A 22,302-nucleotide genomic window follows, 5' to 3' on the forward strand; every position below is an offset into this window, starting at 1 on the left:
TGGTGATGTCGATGGGTCGCAGGCTTGAGGCAGTTATTGCAAGCAAGGGTTATGCCACCAAATATTAAATATTATTTACTTTAAAATGATTTGTTCCTTTACTTTTGCTCACCTAAGAATGCTGTGGTCTAATACAAACGGTGATATGTCCTAATTTGTTTAACACATCTAGATGTGAATACCAGGAAATAAAAGCTGAAATTCTGAACTCTTGTCTCATACTCATCTTTTGATCTTAAAGCCAAATGTCTTTAGTGAACAACAAAAACAAAGGAATTTGCCTTACCGTTCCAATACATTTGGAGGAGACTGTATAAGTTATGTGAATGACTTAGGCATACTTCCCAGCATTCACTGTGTCTGGGTTCTCAAGAAACTTTTCTCTCTTGTAGTTCTAGTATATTAAGGTTTAAGGTAATGGAAACTTGTGTCTCACATGATGTGAGTCACAGGTCTTTTCTCTGATAAACTTTAAAACAATTCTAACCATAACAAAGATTAACATGCATAACACCAAGCTGCCCAGGGATTGCCTTTTACCTAAATCTGGCACATTTACATCCTATTGACAATAATTAATGTGTGCTAAAAGAATCATGATGTATCCACTTTAACCCAGAAGAACCTCATTTTCAAGTCAACACAGGCATAAATTTAAAGACATGATTCAACACTGAAAGTGGCCTGAAGGTGGTTAGGAGGGATTTGGCTTTGAGGCACACGTAAAACAAACCCTGAAACACCACTAATGAGACACTGAATGTACCATGAATGGCAATTTAAATATCAACTTTTTTTAGCATGAGTAAACATTTATATGTGGAACATTAAACCACAATTACACATTACTACAGTTTGTTACAGTAGAATAACTCCTAGCTCACTGCTGAACTCCGAGTTACACAAAAGTGAGCTACAATGCAATCGTATGTGTCTGGTTTCGTTCCGGCAGCCCACATTGTTCGTGGAGTATTTGTCAGCTCTGTCTGACTAAATCATAGCATGTGAATGTCTTTGAGGTTGCGTTTCTTTTTAGTTTGGATGCTCTCAGCTCTCGCCACAGGCCTGCTCTGTATCCAGCAGGGGTCAGTTGCTAAACTGAAGGGGACAATCTGCGGTATTCTAAGTTGAATGCCAGGAAACAAGCTTTAAGGCTTTTAGTCTTTTGTCAGTGTTCACACAGGTTTCACTTTATGTCAATTAATCGGGGACTGGTCGAGGGTTCAGAAACAGGGTCAGGTTAACCCACATTGTGCACTTTAAAGGGAATGAGTAGGTATATTAGGAAAGAAAAGAGGAAAAACAGTCCAACACAAAAGAGAGCTAAACAAAAAGGCTGACACAAAAAGAGCATATACAGTAGACGGTTAGTATTCTACTGCTAAGAGTACAGCATTAGGCCTCTGGAAACTTCGCTTCAATTAGTTAAAATAAATAGATGAAGAAAAAATTCCCCATGCACAGAAACAACAGTCTAGTAGATCACAGGATTTAGAAATGAAAAATCAAAAACAAACCACCGCACACTGAGATGACTCGACTGTGAATAAATCACAGTAAAGTCACCATGAAATAAACTGAATTACAAGAACTGCTTCCATTAAATCTACCACTTGAGTGATTCAGCTGGAACACCTGAAAAAATGTTTTTGGAATGACGACAAGTCCTTCCTATTTGGTAATGTGCCCTAAATACGTTGCATTTCCCTTATACAGTAACTATTACATCAGCCTACTTCCTACAATTCTGTTTCGGTATTTCAATCCAACTGCAGAGGGCGAATCTAAGGCTTTCCTGTCAGAAAATGAAATACAAAATGTGATAATGCCAAGCTCAATATCAGAACAATCTAAAGCTTACTATGTCTACTTTGCAGACTACAGGTGGACAGAGGTCTTTCTCAAAGACTTCACTGATAGGGGGAGAAAAGAGTGAAGCTACTGAATCCATAGGAGTGTGTCTGTGATGGAGGCACATTTCTGCAGTACAGGACAAAACATCCTCCTTTGTCACTGCTCTTCCTGCACAACACACCTGCACTCTGAGAGCCCCTCACACAGACATTAGCTGCCGCAAAAACTGTGTCAGGTTGGGATCATGCTACAATTAGGGGAAAAGACCCCAAACTTTCCATTTGTGTCTTGCAGGATACTCATTATAACAGGTGAAAGCTGTATATGGCTGTATCATTGTTCAAAATCATTTTCGACTAAAAAACTATTTGCTTGAGGCCACAGAAAAATAACTTACTTATTTACACAATCATTTCAGGCATGTTGTCCACAAAGAATGTCTGAAAATACTTGACATCGCTAACAACATGAGAAATGACAACGCTGCCTTAACTAAGTCATGAAACATTCAATCTTTAACAAAAAAATCTATATTAGTTTTAAATCTGATCATGTTCAGACTATTATGAACCGTACTCACACAAATTCACACACACAATGTGAAATAGTTCATCTGTGTCTTTTTGTCGCGCCATTTTAAGCCAAGAACTAAGAAATGAGCAACTTTCCCTTAACATTTGACTCAGACAGAGATCTGCCAAGTACATTCAATCTGAAATTGCATAAATCTACCCTGAAGCAAATAAAAAAGCCATGACTATTTTGTTTTCAGAGATCACTATGTGGCAACTTTAGTTTGTAGCAATAACAGACTTTATAAACCCTGAAAACCAAAGGAAGAGCTGGGAATTTTGGATTGTTGTATAACATTATCAACTTGTGAAATAAACCTAATTCGTGAAAAAAATGAAATTGGAAAAAGTCTCAAGAAAATGGAATAAAGAGTGGATTTCAGGAGATTTTGCTTTAAATCTAGATTTAGCATTTTAAAGGAACTAAGGAGGAAAACACGTGGATAGAGTTTATGATGTCACTAAAACAAAGGCATTTTTCTTTTGAATCTCCCATTCAGAGACGCTAGTGTGTTTGTCGTAGGCCGGGATTCATTCTTCAATGAATGGGATGGACACTGCTACAATCACAGAGTGCGCTGAAGGTGGACAGCTGCATCCTGAGTAGCCGTTCCACTAGACGAGAAAAAAACATGTGGGTATTGTAGAGGATATAGTGGAACGTGTGTAGTTTGTGCATGTGCTTGTCTGTTTAGCGACTGTGTAGTGAAAGGAATCTCCACTTCACTGCTCTTCACAGTGACTGGCCACAGTGGGGGGAGTGGTTTCAACTCAGTTAGCTAATCAGAGTGGCCATGGGCAGCTCAAACAAGTGGTCGAGGGCTTGATGAAAGGCCAGCACATGCAGTCTGGCACCGGTAACCTATGGGAATGGCACACTACCTCTAATTCCTGATGGCTATTTCTCCTCCTACCACTGAGAGGTAATAAAAGGAATCTGCAGAACCTCAAGAGCATTGTTTACACTTGGATGCTGTTGGGGAAAGACATCCAGCCATTGAAGATTAAGGATAACTCCAAGGAGTTATAATTGTACTAACTTTATTTTTAGGTTAATAGCTCCACTATGAAGTTGCTGAATGTTGACTTGCTAGTTTTAAGTTTCTGCCTTGGTCTGGGGACAGGATACAGTGCTGCGGGTAAGCGACAGTATCAGATCCAAAATGGGCCATGTAGCTACACCTTTCTGTTGCCTGAGCAGGAAAACTGCCAAACCCAGAGCAGCTACAACTATCCAGTTCAAAAGGATGGACCCGTGGACGACGAGTCAGCTCAGAGGCTGGAACAACTGGAGATCACCATGGAGAACAACACACAGTGGCTTCTTAAGGTAACGTTGTGTCACACCCTTAATATCACATCAAGACACAGGCCTTTGATATAAACTGCCTTTATTACAGTAAGTTGAGAGTGATAATTTATTTAGGTATCTGAGACAGACCATGACGATGTGTAAGAGAACAAAATGTGCTGCAGTAAAAAAAAAAAAACTCTACACAGGTGGAGATATTAATATTTCCTTTCCAGTTGTCTGAACCAAATACTTTAAAGAAAACCAAATACCTGGAACATGAAGATATTTTGGGTGAGCTGTTGACTTTGCCAGAATTCCCACTAAAACTTTTGTATAATTATGTAATATACTCCAGTGGTGTGGAACACTGGCACATTTTAACATCCAGAATGACAAGAAAATAGTTTTTCTGATTCAAGGACATCTGCTGTTTTTCTTTTTATGTGACGGGCAGATTATTCAGGCTCATATAAAATCCACTAACTCTTTGTTTAGTGCTATAACTTACATGAGTAACTGACCAATACCACAAAATAACGCAGTGATTTATCTGCTGAACAAAAGACACGACAAAACAAGTTTAAATGAGCGAAATCTTACGTCAACAACTTTGTCTAAATCATGTCAGAGCTGTGACACATAAAAAATAAAGCACTGACATTTAAAGACACATTTTATTCATAAAAAAGCTTTCCCTTTTTTTAAGGACTAACCGATGCTTTGGGACTCTATCTTGATTATGCAAATGCGGAAACTTACACAAAAATGTGCTGAGCGTCTGTGACACTTTTATTGAGTGCAAAAGGACATAATGGGTTTGACGACTGACAAAGACACAGGTGTCCACAGGAGGGATGTGTACTTCCCTTTCTGTTTGCTGAGGCATTAACGTGTGCGAATAAAAGGAGAGAACTCTGTCTTTTTCTAGCCCCCTCTCTCTCTACAAGATGAGACAAGAACATCTCACAGCTTGATCACACAATTCCCGTCGTGTCGCATAAAACAAGCTCTGATCTGTTCCACAGGAGAGCTCGGAGGCCACTCTTCTTTGATGTTCTTCATGATATAGACACCGCTATTCAGTAACAACGCTGACACAGGCAACAGCTCGAGTGCTGCCTCAGAAATCAAAGGCCTTTCACAACACAAGTGAACATTCCACCAGCACATCTGACATAGTGACAGGTTATGTATTTCTTACAAAAAAGAATTGCAGAAGATGTAACTGAATCAACATATTTTAGCTGTCTGTGTAAATGCTGGAGGTACCTTCTTCTGTTGTGCGACTTCCCCCAAATGAATTTACACACGCAAAAAAAAAAAAAAAAATAAGGGAGAAGAAATCCCAACGAAGGTGTGATAGTTAAAGTTTCTCAATACAAACCTTCTTAACTTGATACCAAGAAGAATTGTTTTGTAACACATTTTACAACTCTTATCATGTCTAATAGCACCTAATATAATACAGATTCTCACTATAAAACTTTATGCCTTAATACAGCTTCTCATTAACAAAGAGGAAGCATTAGACTTGGTAAAGCTCAGTAGGAAAGTTATTATCTTATTTATCTATCTGTGAATATCTTATCTTAAAAATGACATGAAAAAGACTACTGAATCATTCAGGACAAATGTGATTTTCTAAAATAAGAAAATCACATTTGTCCTAAAGTTAAACTGTAAAACAGGTTAGTCTACTGTGGTAGCCGTAAGTTGCTACCTTTAATTCATTCATTAAAAAGAGATACGTGAGTGTTCAAATAAAATTCTACTTATGTATTAGAAGATGCATTTGGTAAATTGTACCCACTCCATCTGGCGAAAGATTTCAGCTCAGCATGACCCTAAATAGGAATAAGCAGGTAAAAAAAACTGATGTTTGGATGGATGGACAGACTTAACTTAATTATGGAAGTGCATCACTGAGGATATAAACCTCTTTTACCGGAGTTTGATGAATGGACAGGAGAGCTTAGACAGAGTGAATATAACTTGAGAAAACAAGCAATTGCCACCTATTTTAGAGGAATCAGACTGTCACTTGAAAGCTTAAATAACTTTATATTTTTGTCACATAAACAAATTTGAGATGTCGACAGAAAGTAGAGTTCTGATTTTCTGATATTCCTCTTAATACTGCACCAGCTGATGGCAACTGAGGAAAACAATTTGTTGTCACGCTCTCCTGTGAATAAGGAACACAGTAATTCTTTACTGACGCCTTTGAGGCGCACAGAGTAAACAACTGATTAGATCATTGACTGTCAATGGGACATCCTGAAAACAATTCAAATGAAAAGCTTCCACTTACCACACATCCCTGTGTGTATCCAAGAACATAAACAAGCTGGACATCATGAAAGGAAGACAAACAAAATCAGCCCTAATTGCAGCTGTTACTTGTATACGGCGTAAGATATATAAAATAATAATATAATCGACTGTTTGAGGTTGCATTACTGACTGATGAGTAAACAACAAAAAAGACTATGCAAACTTACTGTATATGACAGGGACATTCAGCTGACGCTGGTTTCCAATTGTACACACATGTCATACTGTCAAGAAGGATGTAACTCCTCACTCAACACTTCCATCCTGTTTACGAGTCGTGTGACCTGATTGCCACTCAGGAACACCATGCAGGAAGTAACTTAATGATTGGTCTAAATCCGGCAATACTGTAAGGTAGATAACAACAAATCTTGTAAAGATGAAACATTGACCTTTCCCACCCTACGCACTGAGCCATTGTATTATTCCTCTGAGGTTACATCAGAACTGTAAATGTTTTCGCTCACCTTGAGATGATTTAAATAAGAAATTAATAAACGGCCTCAAGATTGTTATTATTTCATTACTTTGCTACAGAAAACAAGAAAAATCTCCTTTCCACATTTTGACTTTCAGGACAAACAACAACAACAACTTGTAAATGACTTTCACGTTTCAATTTACAGAAGCTTTTAAAATATCTGAAGCCGAATAAAAAACAACAATTAAAATGTCAGTTCCTATAGCTCTCCTTCAATAATGACACAATAGTGCTTCATCATAGGCACTCTCAATCTATTTCTAAAATAGGTTATTAAATGCATATTCTCATGAACTTACAGCATAAAAATATAGCAAATATGATGGCAATACAGATTTTTTAACTCAATAACATCATTTTTGATAATATGGGGAGACCAGTATACATTATGTGATGATGTGCAAGTCAGACAGAAGGGAAAATGGCAACAAGACCATAAGGTTGTAACAATCAAATACACAAAATCTACAATGTGCCGTTAAGAAGCACATTTGCACACCCAATAATAATACACAGTATGTCCTTTATTATAAGGTTGTCAAACTTCACTCTCACTCAGTGTTAACTGCACTGGAGTTAGTGTACAACAAACACTCAAATGAATGTGTTCGAGTCCCTGAACCAACAGGGCTTAAACGAGATAAGTGAACAAGTGACAATGACGTCTCTCTCATCAGCTACAAATGAGGTTACTCAAGAACTCAGGCAAGAAACAGCTCTGTCCAACATTACTGCAGCAGATTATAGTGAGCAGCACCCAGCTGTCAATCTGTGAACAACCGTGTAAATGTAATACAGGACTATGTGTTCACAACAAAATCGCTTTAATGATACAAATCAATGCAATCTTAAAAACTGCCTCAAGCTAACTGTGTTTCTTCTGTGCTGCAGCTTGAGAACTACATACAGGACAGCATGAAGCAGGACATGGTCCAAATCCAACAGACGGCTGTACACAACCACACAGCTACGATGATTGAAATTGGAACAAACCTGTTGAGTCAAACCGCAGAGCAAACAAGGAAACTGACCAATGTGGAGGCACAGGTGAAACTGTCCTGCCTGCTACACTTTAAACATACAGAAGTAAAACAACGCTAAAAGGTGCACATATGCTGTGCAACTTTATACACCTGTTTACATATAAGCATAATCGGCCTCTTAACAGAATTACACGCTAATGAAAATATGGTGCAAGCTGTTTTTTAACATGAATTCATCTCTTAGAAATATGTTTTTGTGTCGTGTGCTCTGTGATACACTTTATTAAATAATGTAGCGTCAGAGTGTTAAAAAAATAAGCTGAGGGAAAAACAGGCATGAGTGCGTCAGTTTATTATTGTGGCTACATGTCAATGACCTTATGTGAGCCAACTGTACAGCATTTCCTGTTATTAGCACACTCGTATTCCCACAGAAAGAGCCTATCAGTTTGTCACAATCAGACATCCGTCTGTTCAAAGACATCAACAGCTCCATTGGAGACACATAGCTAGGATCCATGTAAACAACCTGCTTTTTGCTGAGTTCATGTCCTCCAAACTGGGAAATTAGAGGCAAGGTCTCCAACCCCGGAGTTTAGTTCAATACGTCCGTCTGTGAAAATAGGTGGATTTTGAACGTTTCCCTTGTTCAGGTATGTCTGCTGCATTGGGAATCTGGTTGTTCTTTCCTGTTGTGTTTTTCCATTGTGCAAATAGCTGTGCAAACTGGGCTTGTGAACTTGATCCACTACAGAACATAATATGTAAATTACTTTGACAAATTGCCTGTTGACCAGACAAATGTTTTTAGTATTATGTCCTTTAGGATTTTTATTCACGCGTTGTTTGTTGTTCTTTTGCCACATTTCCTTCTACGTTACATGCTTTTCCTAAATTGCTCCAAGTCATTTTGCTATTAGAAACATTTGACTTGAAGAAAGTCCAAAGGGTTTCCATCATAGTCTGGAGCATCTATAAATCTCCTGATGGATGATTTCACAAGGTATCTCTGGGTCACAGCTTGACTGCTTCACCTGCCTCTTTTCTTTTTAGGTAATTCATCATACAACTCGACTTGAGCGTAGACTTCTTGAAAATTCCTTGTCAACCAACAAGTTGGAAAAACAACTAATTGTCCAAACAAATGAAATCCACAAGCTGAATGACAAAAACAGGTGAAGACATGAAATCACATGATAAAAATGTATCATTTTCAGAGTCAGTAACAGTACAGTAACGGGCCAAAAGTGCAAAGCAAAGACAAAGTTCGCTGCTGAAGGTGTTGCCTGCTTCTCCCCAGATTTCTGGAGAAAAAGGTGGGGGAGATGGAGGAGCAGAGGCAGGGGGAGCTGAAGATGCTTCGACAAGAAAAAGAGCAGCTTCAGGCTCTAATACTGAGGCAGACGGCCATCATGGGTGAGCTGGAGCAGCAGCTGCTGAAAGTCTCCTCCAACAACACTGTACTGCAGAATCAGCAGCAGGAGCTACTGGAAACTGTGAACAACCTCATTCACACCATCGCTGTCAGCTCAGCTCAAGGTGAGTCAGCACTTCAGGCCCTGCAACAAATACTTCGTTTCATTTCTGAGGCCATTGTGTGTGTTTGTGCTGTTGTACTGTATTGCACCAAACTTTAATTACCACATGCTTCACTTCAAAGCACTGAAGCGATGAATGTGCCCTATTTTTCCAGAAGATGTGAACTTATCAAATGAGGACAGTCCAACGCTGTACAACTGTGTGGTGTCAAATTAACAAGACTGATTTCCTCTGCAGAGACCAAAACCACTATGATGCAGGACACTCCGACCACATTCATGGACTGTGCTGCGGTCTTCAAGTCAGGAAACACCCAAAGTGGCGTCTACACTCTAACATTACCCAACATCACAACAGAGGTAAAGTAAGCATGTCTAATTAATTTAAACTAGTTTAACCTTTAGTGGTAGTGCACTTACATGAACTCAGTAATGAAAGTTCAGTAATCAGGTAGTAAGGAGGAGTACACATATTGCCGGGTCATTAAAGATCACCTAGTATATATATGAGTACACATGCACATGTTTGCACACCAGGCATGCACTGACCCACCCACACTTCATCCATCCATCCATCCATCCATCCATCCATTGTCAACCGCTTATCCTGCGTACAGGGTTGCGGGGGGCTGGAGCCAATCCCAGCTGACATCGAGCGAAAGCTGGGGTACACCCTGGACAGGTCGCCAGTCCATCGCAGGGCCACACATAGACAAACAACCAGTCACGCTCACACTCACACCCAAGGACAATTTAGGGTCACCAATTAACCTAGTCCGCATGTCTTTGGACGGTGGGAGGAAGCCGGAGCACCCGGATAGAACCCACGCAGACACGGGGAGAACATGCAAACTCCACACAGAAAGGGGTTTGAACCCACGACCTTCTTGCTGTGAGGCGACAGTGCTAACCTCCACCCACACTTAAACAACCTAAATAAAACACTGAACACCCTTGGAAGTGCTCATTAAACAGTATTGTGTTTGAGGGCGGGGTAGTTTAATTAAAATGTTCTCAGACTTCCATTAATGATGTGCATGCTTGAGCTAAAACTGCAATCTCCTTAGATACTTTTCAGCGAATAAGACTTTGACTTCAATTCTGTATCCCCTTCCTGGCAACTTAACATTTGTTTTAACCCAACTCAACTAATACACCATTGTCAAATTATAAAGGAGCATGAATTCTTAACAGAGCATTCATTTTGAATTATTAATTACAGCAACTCCTTTTCCCTTGTGTTTGAAGGCTTTCTGTGACATGGAGACAGAAGGTGGTGGCTGGACAGTAATACAAAAACGCTTTGACGGCCGTGTTGACTTTCACCGTACGTGGCAAGAGTACAAAAAGGTAAACGCTATCAAGAAGAAATTCTTCCCTTAAAAAATATAACCTAGGCTACAGTTTTCATTCCAAATGCACAATACAGTGGCCAGATTTGGTTTTGGCCATGGACTGAAAGTATTGTAAGGGCCTGTGATTCTGCACTGTTAGAGGCAATTCCTAGATGCAATCCAAAGAAAAAGGGACAAACACAGAGATCTGAAGTGATCAACATCGACTAGCAGGGCAACCCCAACATTTTGAAACCACAATAATTTCAGTACCAGATTCATAGCATCTAATATTTCTCTAAGTGCATCTGAAACTGTGCTTATAACCTTCAATCAAAAATGCATATACATTCCCTAAAAACAGTGACTGGCATTGTCAATGTCAAGTGGCAGATAAATGGGCCAACATCATGCCAAAAAGAATATCAAGTCCAATCTCCCCTACAGAGCAATCGTCACAGAGGAAAGCATTCAGGCCGTCTCCTTTATTTCTACCACAATGCAAGCTCAGTTAAACTGGTATTCTTTCTTATCAATATCTCATTGTGGATGTGAATATATGTTATTGCTCTGTGGAATTGCTGAAAGTATTTCAAGTATTCTGATGAAAACTTCTAGTTTCAGGAAATAATAACTTTCAGTGCAATAGGCAAGAGTTTTATCGCACGTAGTGGTCCTCTGTCTGTTTTGCTTTTTTTTTTTAATGGGAAAAGCATCGAACAAGCACCACCTGCAGGGGTTCAACAAGGTTTAATAACATTTCTTTTGTGTCTTTTCAGGGGTTTGGAGAATCGTCAGGTGAATTCTGGTTAGGAAACGAATTTGTCTCCAGACTGACAATTCAGCAGTCCTACAAACTAAGGATCCAGCTGAGTGACTGGGAAGAAAACTCTGGATTCTCACAATATGACCAGTTTTCTCTTGACAATGAAGCACAAAATTACAGGTACGCTGTGCTGACAACATCAAAGAAATAAATGTGTCGGATGCTTGGTGGCAATTACTGAACTTAATTTTTTGCTTTGAGCTAAAATCTTTCAGCTCATGTAGCTCAAGTTATTAAGGACAAAGAAGCCCATCAGCAAATAATGTGTCTCTCTGACAACAGTGCTTTTGAAGTCGGCTATCCTGAACACATACCAAATTCTGTTGCCAATTTTCAAACCAAGGAGCTTAACTAAAGCAGAGCCTCAAAGCTGAAAGCCTTGCAATTATTATGAAGAAATTAACAATTATGTCAGAGGCAGTAGTCTTTGAAACATGGTACGTTTCTAAACAACAACAACAAAAAAAGCATCTGAAGCACCATCTCCAGATGTACTCACATGTAGTGTAGCAACCTTTTTATACATGAATATCTTCCCAAAGCTAAAGCAGAAGAGCTCTGGCTGTAATTATCTCATCATACAATTTTTATATTATCCATACTTCTGAATCATCACCAGCATCGTTATTATAGGAAGTGAAATAATTATCAGGCTTATTCTCTACAACTGGTTGACTGACAGTGAAGACGAGATCACGTGAATGGACACACTGATGGCGCTTGTGGTGATTTTCCATTGAATTTGTTCTGGTTTGAGTACCAGTGATGTATAAGAAGGATTAATTCTGACCCTGGACCGTATCTACATATATGTCCCCCGAAAACTACTTTTGAACAAACTAGCTCATGATCACAAATGCTGACCACCTACTACTATGTAAAAGCAAAAACACATTATAGATGATTTGTTATGGATAGAGGTTCTTCTTGCTGTATAAGACTATTTACTTCCTGATACGGCTGTACTGGCATCAGTCCAAAGAATATGTAATAAAACTGGTCAGCGTTTGAAAAATAGGAAATGAAATGTCTTGGATTTCTAACATTTAGTCTGCATCTCTTGGCAATAACACAACCATAAGACGTATTTTCTTTTCTGAATCAAAGCTGATATAAGGAGTGGAATGGATACTTCCTTTGAATTTGACAAACAGACCTTGAAATGCTCCAATTCAACACTGGTCTATTCAGGTCTTAAGTCTACTTGACTATGACCAATTTGGTCTTCAGTTAGTTGGCTCTATTATTCCAATTAACTCCTTAAGGAAAATAAACTGCACAAATAGCATCACACAAATCGTTTAAATTTCAAGAAGCATGAGAAAATATGAAAACTCCAAGGTGCTTGTCAACATCACAAAAATCTATGTGATGCAAATAGCTCACAATTTAATCGTTATGCCAACCCCCATTTTAGATCCTGCATTTGTGAAGAACTGTATAAGTGAGTTGGACGTTGCCTTTTGAGGAACTGAGCAATCACTGACTTCCTCCTCCTCTTCCTTCATTTTTCCTTTTCCACTCTACAGGATACACCTTAAAGGCTACAGTGGGACAGCAGGCAAAATAAGCAGCATTGGGCAGCCAGGAAGTCATTTCAGTACAAAGGATGCAGACAACGACAAATGTGTTTGCAAATGTTCACAACTGACAACAGGGGGTAAGAAACACATTTTTGTAAATAACTAACAATTGTGCTCGTTGGGAAAATATAATAATCAGGTCGATTTGTGATGGCACATGTGGAACAAATTCCCACCCACCCAAATGTTGGCACTTCCCCCAATAATTTATAAAGGACACTTTTGTGGTCAGGTCAAGGAGCACAATTAGCTCAGAGTTAATCACTGATCAACTCATTTGGGAATTCAGCCCCTACAATGGCTGACATTAATAGCCTGGGAACATAGCTTTTCCCTCTCTCCTCTTAGAGCTTAAAGGTCCTCCTTCATTCCCTTGAAAGTGAGTCCGCTGCCAGAAGTTTGTCTCCCTCTGTAGCGGGGTCTGCCAAGTAAGCATGAAAGCATGAAAACCCCAACCCTATTGCTTTTTTTCCCATGAGGGGCTTCTCACAGGGGACTGACCCAGGAAAAAGAGTAAAAGCCAGATCCGCCATTATAAATATGAAGCAGTCATTTTGGATTAACAAAATTTTAATGAAGGTAATACATCTGTATATAATTTGGGGCTGAAAAAGTATTAGATACACCTCTCAGTCTAATGCTTTTCAATCTCACTCAACTACCAACTATGGCTTTAAAGGGGAACTCCACTTCTCCATATGTCGGGAAAAAAAGTTGCCCCAGAGAAAGATACGCTAAGGCTGATAAATTGCCTCAAGTGATGTCACTTGAGTCAGCGTTGATTTAAGTTTAAAAATGGAAGGAAAAAAATCTGGATGTGTGGAGTTTAGACCTCTGTAGCCAGCTTCTCATCTCTGCCTAAAGCTTGAGGCTACATTAGCCGCTCCTAATTCAACACACCTGAATCTCTATCTGATCTGTGAGGGGTCGATTTGCATTGTGGGTAATGTAGGCGCCAGGTTTCAACAAGGAGGAAGAATACCAGAATAAGAAAGATGATATCGCTGGTTCTGATGAACTGAACTTAAAAAGTGTCATGGGGACCTAAAACATAAAACATAACATAAAGGAGTGTGTCCACAAGAAGTAATTTTTACTGTTACATCCAATTCAACGCTGCCAAATGTGAAATTCCTGCCATGACACAGTGGCATGTACAGAAGAGGTTACTGCCACTTTTTTAACAAGTTAACTAGCTGCTCATGTGATGCCATGACATGACACTGATTAAACTATAGCTACAAGTGCAACACAGAAAAGTGCTTTAATGCTACTCATTACATAGAAGCCATATAATCGTTATTATAGTACTCTCAACTTTCTCTATTTATTTATATGGAGCAGATGTTACTGCTTGATAACCACAATTGTTTTACACAAGTGTAGGCAGTCTCCAGATAACATTTTACAAAGCATGCATTCATACAATAAGTGCTCAGATGGTTTAACTCTCATTCACAGCTTTCTAAATTCAATAACAATGTCATATCCCTTATCATTGTAATGTGGTCATGAACAATGTCCACACATGGAAGCAGCTGTTAAGATTGACATTATATTTAAATGATTTTGATGTTTGTTTTTGTGATCTAGGTTGGTGGTTTGATGCCTGTGGTCCGTCCAATTTAAATGGGATGTATTACCAACAAGGCCAAAACTCAAATCGCTTCAATGGAATCAAATGGTACTACTGGAAAGGCTCGGGCTACTCACTGAAGTCCACAACAATGATGATCAGACCAGCAGACTTTTCAGGTTCCCTTTGAACTGTTTCTCTCAGATTAAACAAAGTGGGAAGGAAATACTGCCTGACAAACAGCAACAAACAACAAAACCAAAAATAAAACTTCTCCAGGAAGCCAAAGCACTTAATGAAAATATTTTTACATAACTTTGGAAAGACATATTTTGTGCATGTTTATGTGTTTTATAATTTGAGTCAAATGGGTGGTTGCAAAAAATGGTGAAATAAGAAGAACTGTCAAAATGTCTCTGACATATATCTACTGAAAATACTATGACTGTGGTGTTTATAGACAACTATAGGTATAGTCATTACATTGAGTAATAATAACAGCTAGCTAACCAGAATAAAATGAGACATTAATTTAATTTCTTAAACGATTTTAATGTAGTATAAGCACCCATTTAACTATTTTTTGAATAATAACCGCCTACGCTATTGTAAAATAAAAAAAGAGACTATGGTACAACATGCAGATAAACAACTGGCTCAAACCCATTGTTATGTGTTCTGGAAAGCCTAAATGTAAATGCAAATGTAAAATTGCCACAGAAAATGTTTCTCCTAAGATAACATTGCTTTCTCCAGAGAATGTATGTACATTTGTTGTTTAATTTATATGTAGATTTTAAGGTTGATATTTAACAAATATTATATATGATGGGAGATTTGCTATAGATCTTGAGTGCTAGTTCCTACGTAGTTAACAATTTCATTGCACATAAACACGTAAGAGGAATTCTTTTAATATAATTCTGCAGTAGCTTCCCAGATGCACATACAGGCCGATTATCTTTCTGCAGTCTGTTGGGAATGTATGTCTTTATTTATGTAATGTCGCTTTTAAAGCTACAACAAGCAGAATTTATGGGAAAGTGAGGAAGCTGAATTTCTCACCAGTAAACACTGGCTTAAGATTTTTAGTGTTTGAATGTGATGTTCTACCAGCTCTTATATACCTAAAGTTGAATTTTAAACACGACCGCAAGGCAGAGAGCTTAAGGCTTTATCTCTTAGGTCCTTTTCCACAATTGTCCTGTTCTGCACTAACAATGAACAGCATGGTGAATGCCCTGCCAGTTCACCACAACCTTTTCAGCAATGTTTATCATTTCTAGTACAAAATAAAAATTCTACATGCTCCAAAGTTGCATTTTTTATTGTTGCTTGGTGGATAAATATGTATATATATTTTATATTGCAATATTTACATGTGTCATGACATAGTAAATTTTTGGGAAAATTTGTTTTGAGACTGGCTAATTCAGTGAATTAAATACCTGACAAATCAATGTAGGCTTTTTCAGATTAATATAAGGATCCTGTCAATCCAATATGAGACATAAAGGGATAGTTACTGTAGAGCCTTCAAGGTCACAAAGAGTTGAGAGAAGGTTAAAATCGCAAAACTGCTTCATACATTGGCCTCATGTAACATGTAGTCTTCTAAGTTTACTACCAATTCACTGAGGTCATGCATCATTATATGAGCAGACTGTGAAAACTGTCTGTTTAAACAATTGTTACGAATGTCAGAATTAGTTTTCTATCATTAAGACTGACAACTGCTAAAGGCAATCCTTGGCCATCCTACCGCAGGGCACAGGAACTGAATGAAAGAGGGAAGCATGTGGTTTGCCAAACACCACATGCGTCCGTCAGAGTAAAGGAATGATAAACGGCCGTGGGGAACTAAAAAATACTTTGTCTGTCACAACAAAAGTCATCATGTAATTTCAAGAGGAAATGTGTTGACATTTGTCTGCATCAAGAACCCATGTCTTCCCTCGCAGTGGCAGGAGCGAGGACAGTGATTCACGAATGACGAGTTCAGGAAGAAGCAACATTCACATTTCACACAGGATGCTTCAGGAAAAAGCAGCGGACTGAAAACTGATGACTGGCAATACAAATCAGCAGGTTTCCGTCCAACTCCCTCGACTTTAGTTTTACGAGCTTTATTTGTTGTGTGTCAAAAGGGGCGTTGCAAAGCTGACTTATATAGAGAAAATGATTTAAATACAGGGGGAATTTTTGTTTTATAAAACTGAGGGAATTTCTTTTGTCTGAATGCAAAGTAAAACGATTATTTTTGATAAAAATGTACTTGAGTGCAAAATATGACAAACATTTCTATTGTCTATAAAAGAAGCACATAATGTGCATCTCTTACTTAAGTGCAAGTGATTTTTAATTTTCAGGCTTCTACATTTGTTTTGTCACATTCAGAATGTAATGTATAGGCAAGGCATAGATTACCTAACTTACTATTTGTTAATTCAATGTTGTCCAATATTAATGAGGGCCACGTTATGATAACGCAACTCTTACAAATGATAGGACCATTAATATCAACATATCTGACTGTTTGCATGAATGGAAAACATAGTGAGGTTTAAAGTGATGTTCAATGCAAGTAGTATTTGTGTTGTGGACACATTTACTAGTACTACTAGACTAGTACTGGTACTCACCTGTGCTGCAGGAAATTGGTCTGAAAGCTCATACGGCTCCTCTGGAATCCACTGCCTTTGCTCCAAACACCAGAGAATCTACTCAGGAAAATAGAAATATAAGATAAATATAACAGATCATTATCACTTAAAATAATAGCATGTAATATAGAAACTACATACCCATTCAAAAGAGAGGATCCAGCAGCCACGAGCGATGCCCAACAGAATATTCAGAGTCCGCCGTTGACCTCCAGACACCACATGAGTGGTGCTCTCACAAACTCGGTCAACGATTGAAAAACCACCCAGTGCTTTCACCACCTGAACCACCGTTTGTTGTTTCCTACAGGAGGTGGATAGAGTAGAAAGCATCCAACACAAACGATTAAACAAGACATCTTTTTCTTTCTCTCAACTTGCCAAATGAAATTTATCTTAAGACAGTTTAAATGTTTGAGGTGCTTACTCAGTGGGCATGCTTGTCATGACCAATGTTCTCATAGCCTGAAACAAAGATAAACACACAAAATGTCAAAATATTTTTCAAAACCAAGTTTATGTTTGCTTAAATAATCTGTGTGCCTATTTTACTTTTGGGTAGTTGTATATATAAACAGTGTCAAGGAACCTCACATTGTATTGTATAACAATATCCACACATTTGGCAAACAATTAAGTGGAGCAGCTATAGAGCACAGATTTAGCTTAATTTGTTTCTTGGCTTGTGTTTGTAGGAACAAAACACAGAAAATAGCAGTGCAATCTGTGAACACATCTACACTTTGAAGCAGCCAAGATAATACAGTCTCTATAAATTTCAAAAAAATGTCTCCAAGAAACTAGGAAATTAAATGCATGTTATGTTTCTTTTGGGTGGAAGAAGTGTGAGCTGGTCTGGTGAATAATACAGCACTGAACAGGTAAAAGGATCATTATTCAACAGCCAGACAGGTCGTGCACTTTTAATAACCCTGTCGGACATACAGTTGCACAGAGACCAAAAAGGAAATCAAACACCAAGGCCATGAGTAGTGAAAAACATATTGAGAGCCACTGAAACGGAACTGTAAATTTGTAACCTAACCTGTAATTTGACCCATCCAGCCTCATACTCTGGTCCCAGTAGAGCAAGCTATCATCAACACAAACACCTGAGCAGCAGTCACAAACAGGACCACCAGGCCCTTTCCTGCCACACACTGATATCTGGTCCTCCAGCTGGAAGTCAGGGGTTAAGGCCTGCTGAACACAGTGGTGCCAAAACAGTCCACCAGCCCCGCCCACACCGGTCAAACATCACATTATCCCCGATAAGCCAGCTGGGAGGTCATTGAGCTGCTTACCACCGCTACACGACTGCTACTCTTTGGTCATCCTGACAAGTTACCTTAATAGGAAAATGTTTTGATCTTCCAGTTTGTAAATGATCCACAACAGGGCTATCTTCTGCTAACACTGAAAGACTGCCGAAAGGTGACAAGAAAGACACTCATTTTGAGGTCTTTCAAACCAAGTCAAACAACTCAAAACATGGGCAGCTATTCTTAAGATTCTTCAAGGGGGACTTTGGCTTATCTTATGTTCTGGCGGCAGCACAAGAAAACAGGCATTGAAGAATGAGTAGCACATAATGAGCCTCTGACAAAGAGCTGGTGTGAACTGCAGCGCGGCCTCTGAGCACAAGTGCTCTGAGCACAAATGAAGGAAATTCTTCACTGTTTGAATAGGTCTCCTCGATGGCTGCTACTCTGCGCACGCTGACTGACGCTATTCAGAAAATCGAAGAGAGGTGAGGATCCTGGGTCTCTGAAGCTGCAAGAGCCAATTACCAATAGCAGCTATGAGTTAAAATAACATTTATAACTGAAATACAAATAACTGAAGAGCACCTTACATAAACACTGACTAAAAAAATACCATACAGTAGTTCATAACATGTTTACGTGTTTTGAGAACACGGTCAAAGCAACAACTGAACCAAGAGAACAACCAAAACATTTGCTACAATGGCAACAATAAAGTCAACCCATAACAGATCCCTGGGGGAGATGACGTCATGTTTGGCTTGTTTCAGCTACAGCCTGTTGAGGTTACCAGCCTAACGAAAACAGAGCCCAGGTGCATTTCACAAGCAAGGAAGTTGTACGCTACCATCACAGAGGCAAAAACACAGGAAGCTCTCAGGACCAGAGAGAACCTCTTGGCTAGATGCGTCAAACGCCTACAGCTATGGAAGTGTATGACATTAAGGAGGGAATACTTAAAAACGGAATTACACACACAGTACTGATGTTTAGTTTATTACAGAATGTCTCAGGATTTTGTCACATTGTGCAGATGCAATAGTTTTGGAAGATTAATAAAGTATAAGCTTAAGTACATTTAAGTGTGATGAACAGAAAAAATATGCATCCAACTCAATATTTATAGATTTTTGTGTTCACTTTTCTGTATATCTGTGATTAAAGAAGATAAACAATGCATTTTTCTAAATTCTGACTGGTTGGAACTAAAGATAATCAGCTGCATACAATTCAGCTGGTATCAAAGCATTTGTAATTAAAAATGTACAATCCCATGTCACAGCAGTATCGTTAATGAATCAGTAAGCTTCCCACTGGTGACTTAATACTCGTAACATCCTGTTTTTTCAGTCCCTGTACAATTTTCAATCATTATAATCGACACATTATATTACGTCACACATCAGTTCAACATTAAAAACAATCGCACTGCATTCTTACCTTTGTTTTGTTGACCATTTTCTGTAGACTCAAACTGACTTGCTCATTTGGATTTTCTTCGCCTTCAGGGGGGATCTCTATTAAACCAGCTGCATCTGTACATTCATTTCCTCTACCTACATTTGAAAACAAGAAAACAAATGAAAACAGTGTGGGCGGATGCCACTCAAGCAGGCTCTGTTGTTTTTTTGATTTGCGTGCAATCATGTTCATCTCTACTCTGTTCCATTTACACCTGGCTGACAACTGTGACAAACTGTAAAGTGCAATATTTTTAAACCACTCCCCACCTCACTACTACCACATAAGCAACAGACTACTCGCCTCAATTAATTAAAAATCAAATAAATTAGTAATTATTTTAAGGAATAACGTTTAATAAGATGCAGACCCAAATATTCTCAGGTGTCATATATTGTTCAAGCCTTTCCAATAAAATTTTATAAATATACTTATGTATGCTTTATATGTCAGGGAATACCATCGGTAAACATAGTAAATGTTTTTATCAGTAGCTCGAATGAAAGGTACAACCTGTGATCTAAATGGGACTTGGTGGTCAGGCCTCAGCATACATAGGGCGAGATGCAAGGTGCACCCTGGACAGGTCTCCACAAATTGGCAAAGAAAAGCACACCTACAAGCTTCCAATTCACCTAACATGCATGTCTTTGGATTGTATACATGCAAATGTTTGTCTGTATACCTAAAATTTATGATGTAAATGACAAATTAGACCTTTAAGACACACATGTATACAAAAATTACACAAATATTCATATAAAAAAGGTCTTGTTTATTTATTAATTAGTTATTTCTTTATTCCTTTCTTTAAAATATGACACTAATCCAAGAGTATTCACAGACAGAATAATTATGTTGCACACCTTTTGAAACCACATATATCACCCAGGTAACACAGACATAGTTACAAACCTCCACAAATGTGAAAGGTCAAACACCGTTAATATTTTTTGTTCAGTTCATAATGATGAAATCTGATTTTGGGGTTCATTGCTTTTAATATACACTTTATAAACTGTGGCAGCCTTACTACTCACTTTCCAAGGTATGAGAACTGACGCTGACATCAGAGTTTTTCTGCAGCTCCGACACTGTGTTAGCCTCTGTAAACATTGTTGGTCGTACTGATGTAGATGCTCTTCTTTGTTTCACTGCATCACTTATAGTTTTACTGATGCTTCTAAAGGGCAATGTGCTTTGTCTTCGCATTTTAGCCACTACATTGGCATTCTCCACTGTAGACAGAGATTCTTTAACATCCTGTTGTGGGTGACTTTGGAGCTCACTGCTTGCATCAGACTCCTGATTGCTATTTTTTTTTGTCTGACTTCCATCCAGTTTCCTCTTTTTTTTACTGATAGTTTCAGATCCAATGCGTTCACTTCTTCTTTGTTTTCTCTTCTGTGGGACAGAGCCCAACTCAAAAGGAATCTGAATGTCTCTCTCCACAGGTAGATTAGGAAAAACTGGTCTTTTTGATCTCTGGTGGTGGTTAGCTGGGGAGAAATAGTCCTCAAACACATCATCATCTCCATCAGTGGAACAAGAGGCAACACTCTTAGAGTCACAGGATGGAGTGAAAGGTTGTACCAAAGCAGAAAGTGACTTTCTGGCTCGTTTGGGTATTTTCTGTAACGAAGTAGCAGTTTCTTTTGACAATTCAACTACAACATCACCTAAAGTGGCTGGTGACGAGAGGCAACTAGAGGAGCTCACACTGTCAGGGAGAGAATGGGTCTTAGTCTCTGTAAACAACTTAGCTGACTTAAATTTTCGCTTTCCTTTTTCAGATTTGTTAGGTGATGGCCTGGATGTTTCTACATGTGGTGGCTTTTTTTCTTTGTGAAAGCTCTTGCTGTTGTCATAACTGTTATCCTGGCAGGGCCTTTCTAATAAATCTACAGATTTGTGTTTCTCTGCTGGCTGTTTTCTTACTGAGGATCTTCTTGGCTTTTTTTGGCATTTCCCATCTTTGTCATCTTCATCCTTGAAGTCAGGACATTTCAAAGGACTTGAAATCATCCGTTTTGGCATATCACGGCATGGTGACAGCCAGGGCTTGCTAGAGCCTTTTCTGTGGCATTGTTCAAGACAGTCATGGTCAGTAACATCAACTTCTGTTCTCCCTTCTTCCTTATCAGGTGAGTAACCAGGTTCAGCAGCAGAAGCACTGGAATCATCATCTGATTGGTCGTCTGTATTAAGAAAAGAACAATAATAATCAAGGGTTTTATGCATCTTTTTGCCACTTTGGGTGTTTTTTTCTCTTGTGTTTAGCTTGATGTGCAATAGCACTAGATGATCATATAACAATTTTAAGAGACAGGACTCAAAATGACATGCAGCTATTCTTGCTATTCCCCCATCTGACACTGAGGTGGAGCCACGCATTGCTGCTGACATTTTAGAGTGGATGTCAAGGCACCACCTACAACTGAACCTGGACAAGTGCCGACTTGGATGGCAAGGAACCTGGGAGTGAGCCCAGATGACGAACTGTCATTCTCTGAAAACATCGCAGCAGTAGCAGCTCTA

General features: G+C 38.8%; 2 protein-coding genes across 4 annotated transcripts in view; one reads left to right on the forward strand and one right to left on the reverse strand.

Annotated features, from left to right (window-relative positions):
• The window catches only part of mcph1 (microcephalin 1), a 29,869-nt gene that overhangs the window by 2,746 nt on the left and 4,821 nt on the right, over positions 1-22,302 (reverse strand). For all 3 annotated transcript variants that reach the window (XM_046070313.1, XM_046070311.1, XM_046070312.1), the window contains exons 9-13: positions 20,805-21,962; positions 19,744-19,859; positions 17,466-17,503; positions 17,180-17,342; positions 17,018-17,095 (exon numbers count right to left, since the gene is read on the reverse strand). In XM_046070313.1, the coding sequence (XP_045926269.1) occupies positions 17,018-17,095; positions 17,180-17,342; positions 17,466-17,503; positions 19,744-19,859; positions 20,805-21,962 (1,553 nt within the window). The remainder of the gene's footprint in view (positions 1-17,017; positions 17,096-17,179; positions 17,343-17,465; positions 17,504-19,743; positions 19,860-20,804; positions 21,963-22,302) is intronic.
• Positions 3,287-15,686, forward strand: angpt2a (angiopoietin 2a). Its single transcript, XM_046070331.1, has 9 exons — positions 3,287-3,756; positions 7,427-7,582; positions 8,572-8,693; positions 8,819-9,057; positions 9,295-9,416; positions 10,305-10,406; positions 11,170-11,336; positions 12,746-12,876; positions 14,393-15,686. The coding sequence occupies exons 1-9, from the start codon at positions 3,493-3,495 to the stop codon at positions 14,563-14,565; spliced, it is 1,476 nt and encodes a 491-aa protein (XP_045926287.1). The 5' UTR covers positions 3,287-3,492; the 3' UTR covers positions 14,566-15,686.

Source organism: Micropterus dolomieu, linkage group LG15 (assembly GCF_021292245.1).
Source record: "Micropterus dolomieu isolate WLL.071019.BEF.003 ecotype Adirondacks linkage group LG15, ASM2129224v1, whole genome shotgun sequence".
Lineage (NCBI taxonomy): Eukaryota > Metazoa > Chordata > Actinopteri > Centrarchiformes > Centrarchidae > Micropterus > Micropterus dolomieu.

Coding starts and splice junctions, on each gene's coding strand:
- angpt2a (XM_046070331.1), top strand. CDS start 3,493: ATGAAGTTGCTGAATGTTGACTTGCTAGTTTTAAGTTTCTGCCTTGGT. Junction 3,757..7,426: donor ACACACAGTGGCTTCTTAAG/GTAACGTTGTGT, acceptor TCTGTGCTGCAG/CTTGAGAACTACATACAGGA. Junction 9,417..10,304: donor TACCCAACATCACAACAGAG/GTAAAGTAAGCA, acceptor TTGTGTTTGAAG/GCTTTCTGTGACATGGAGAC.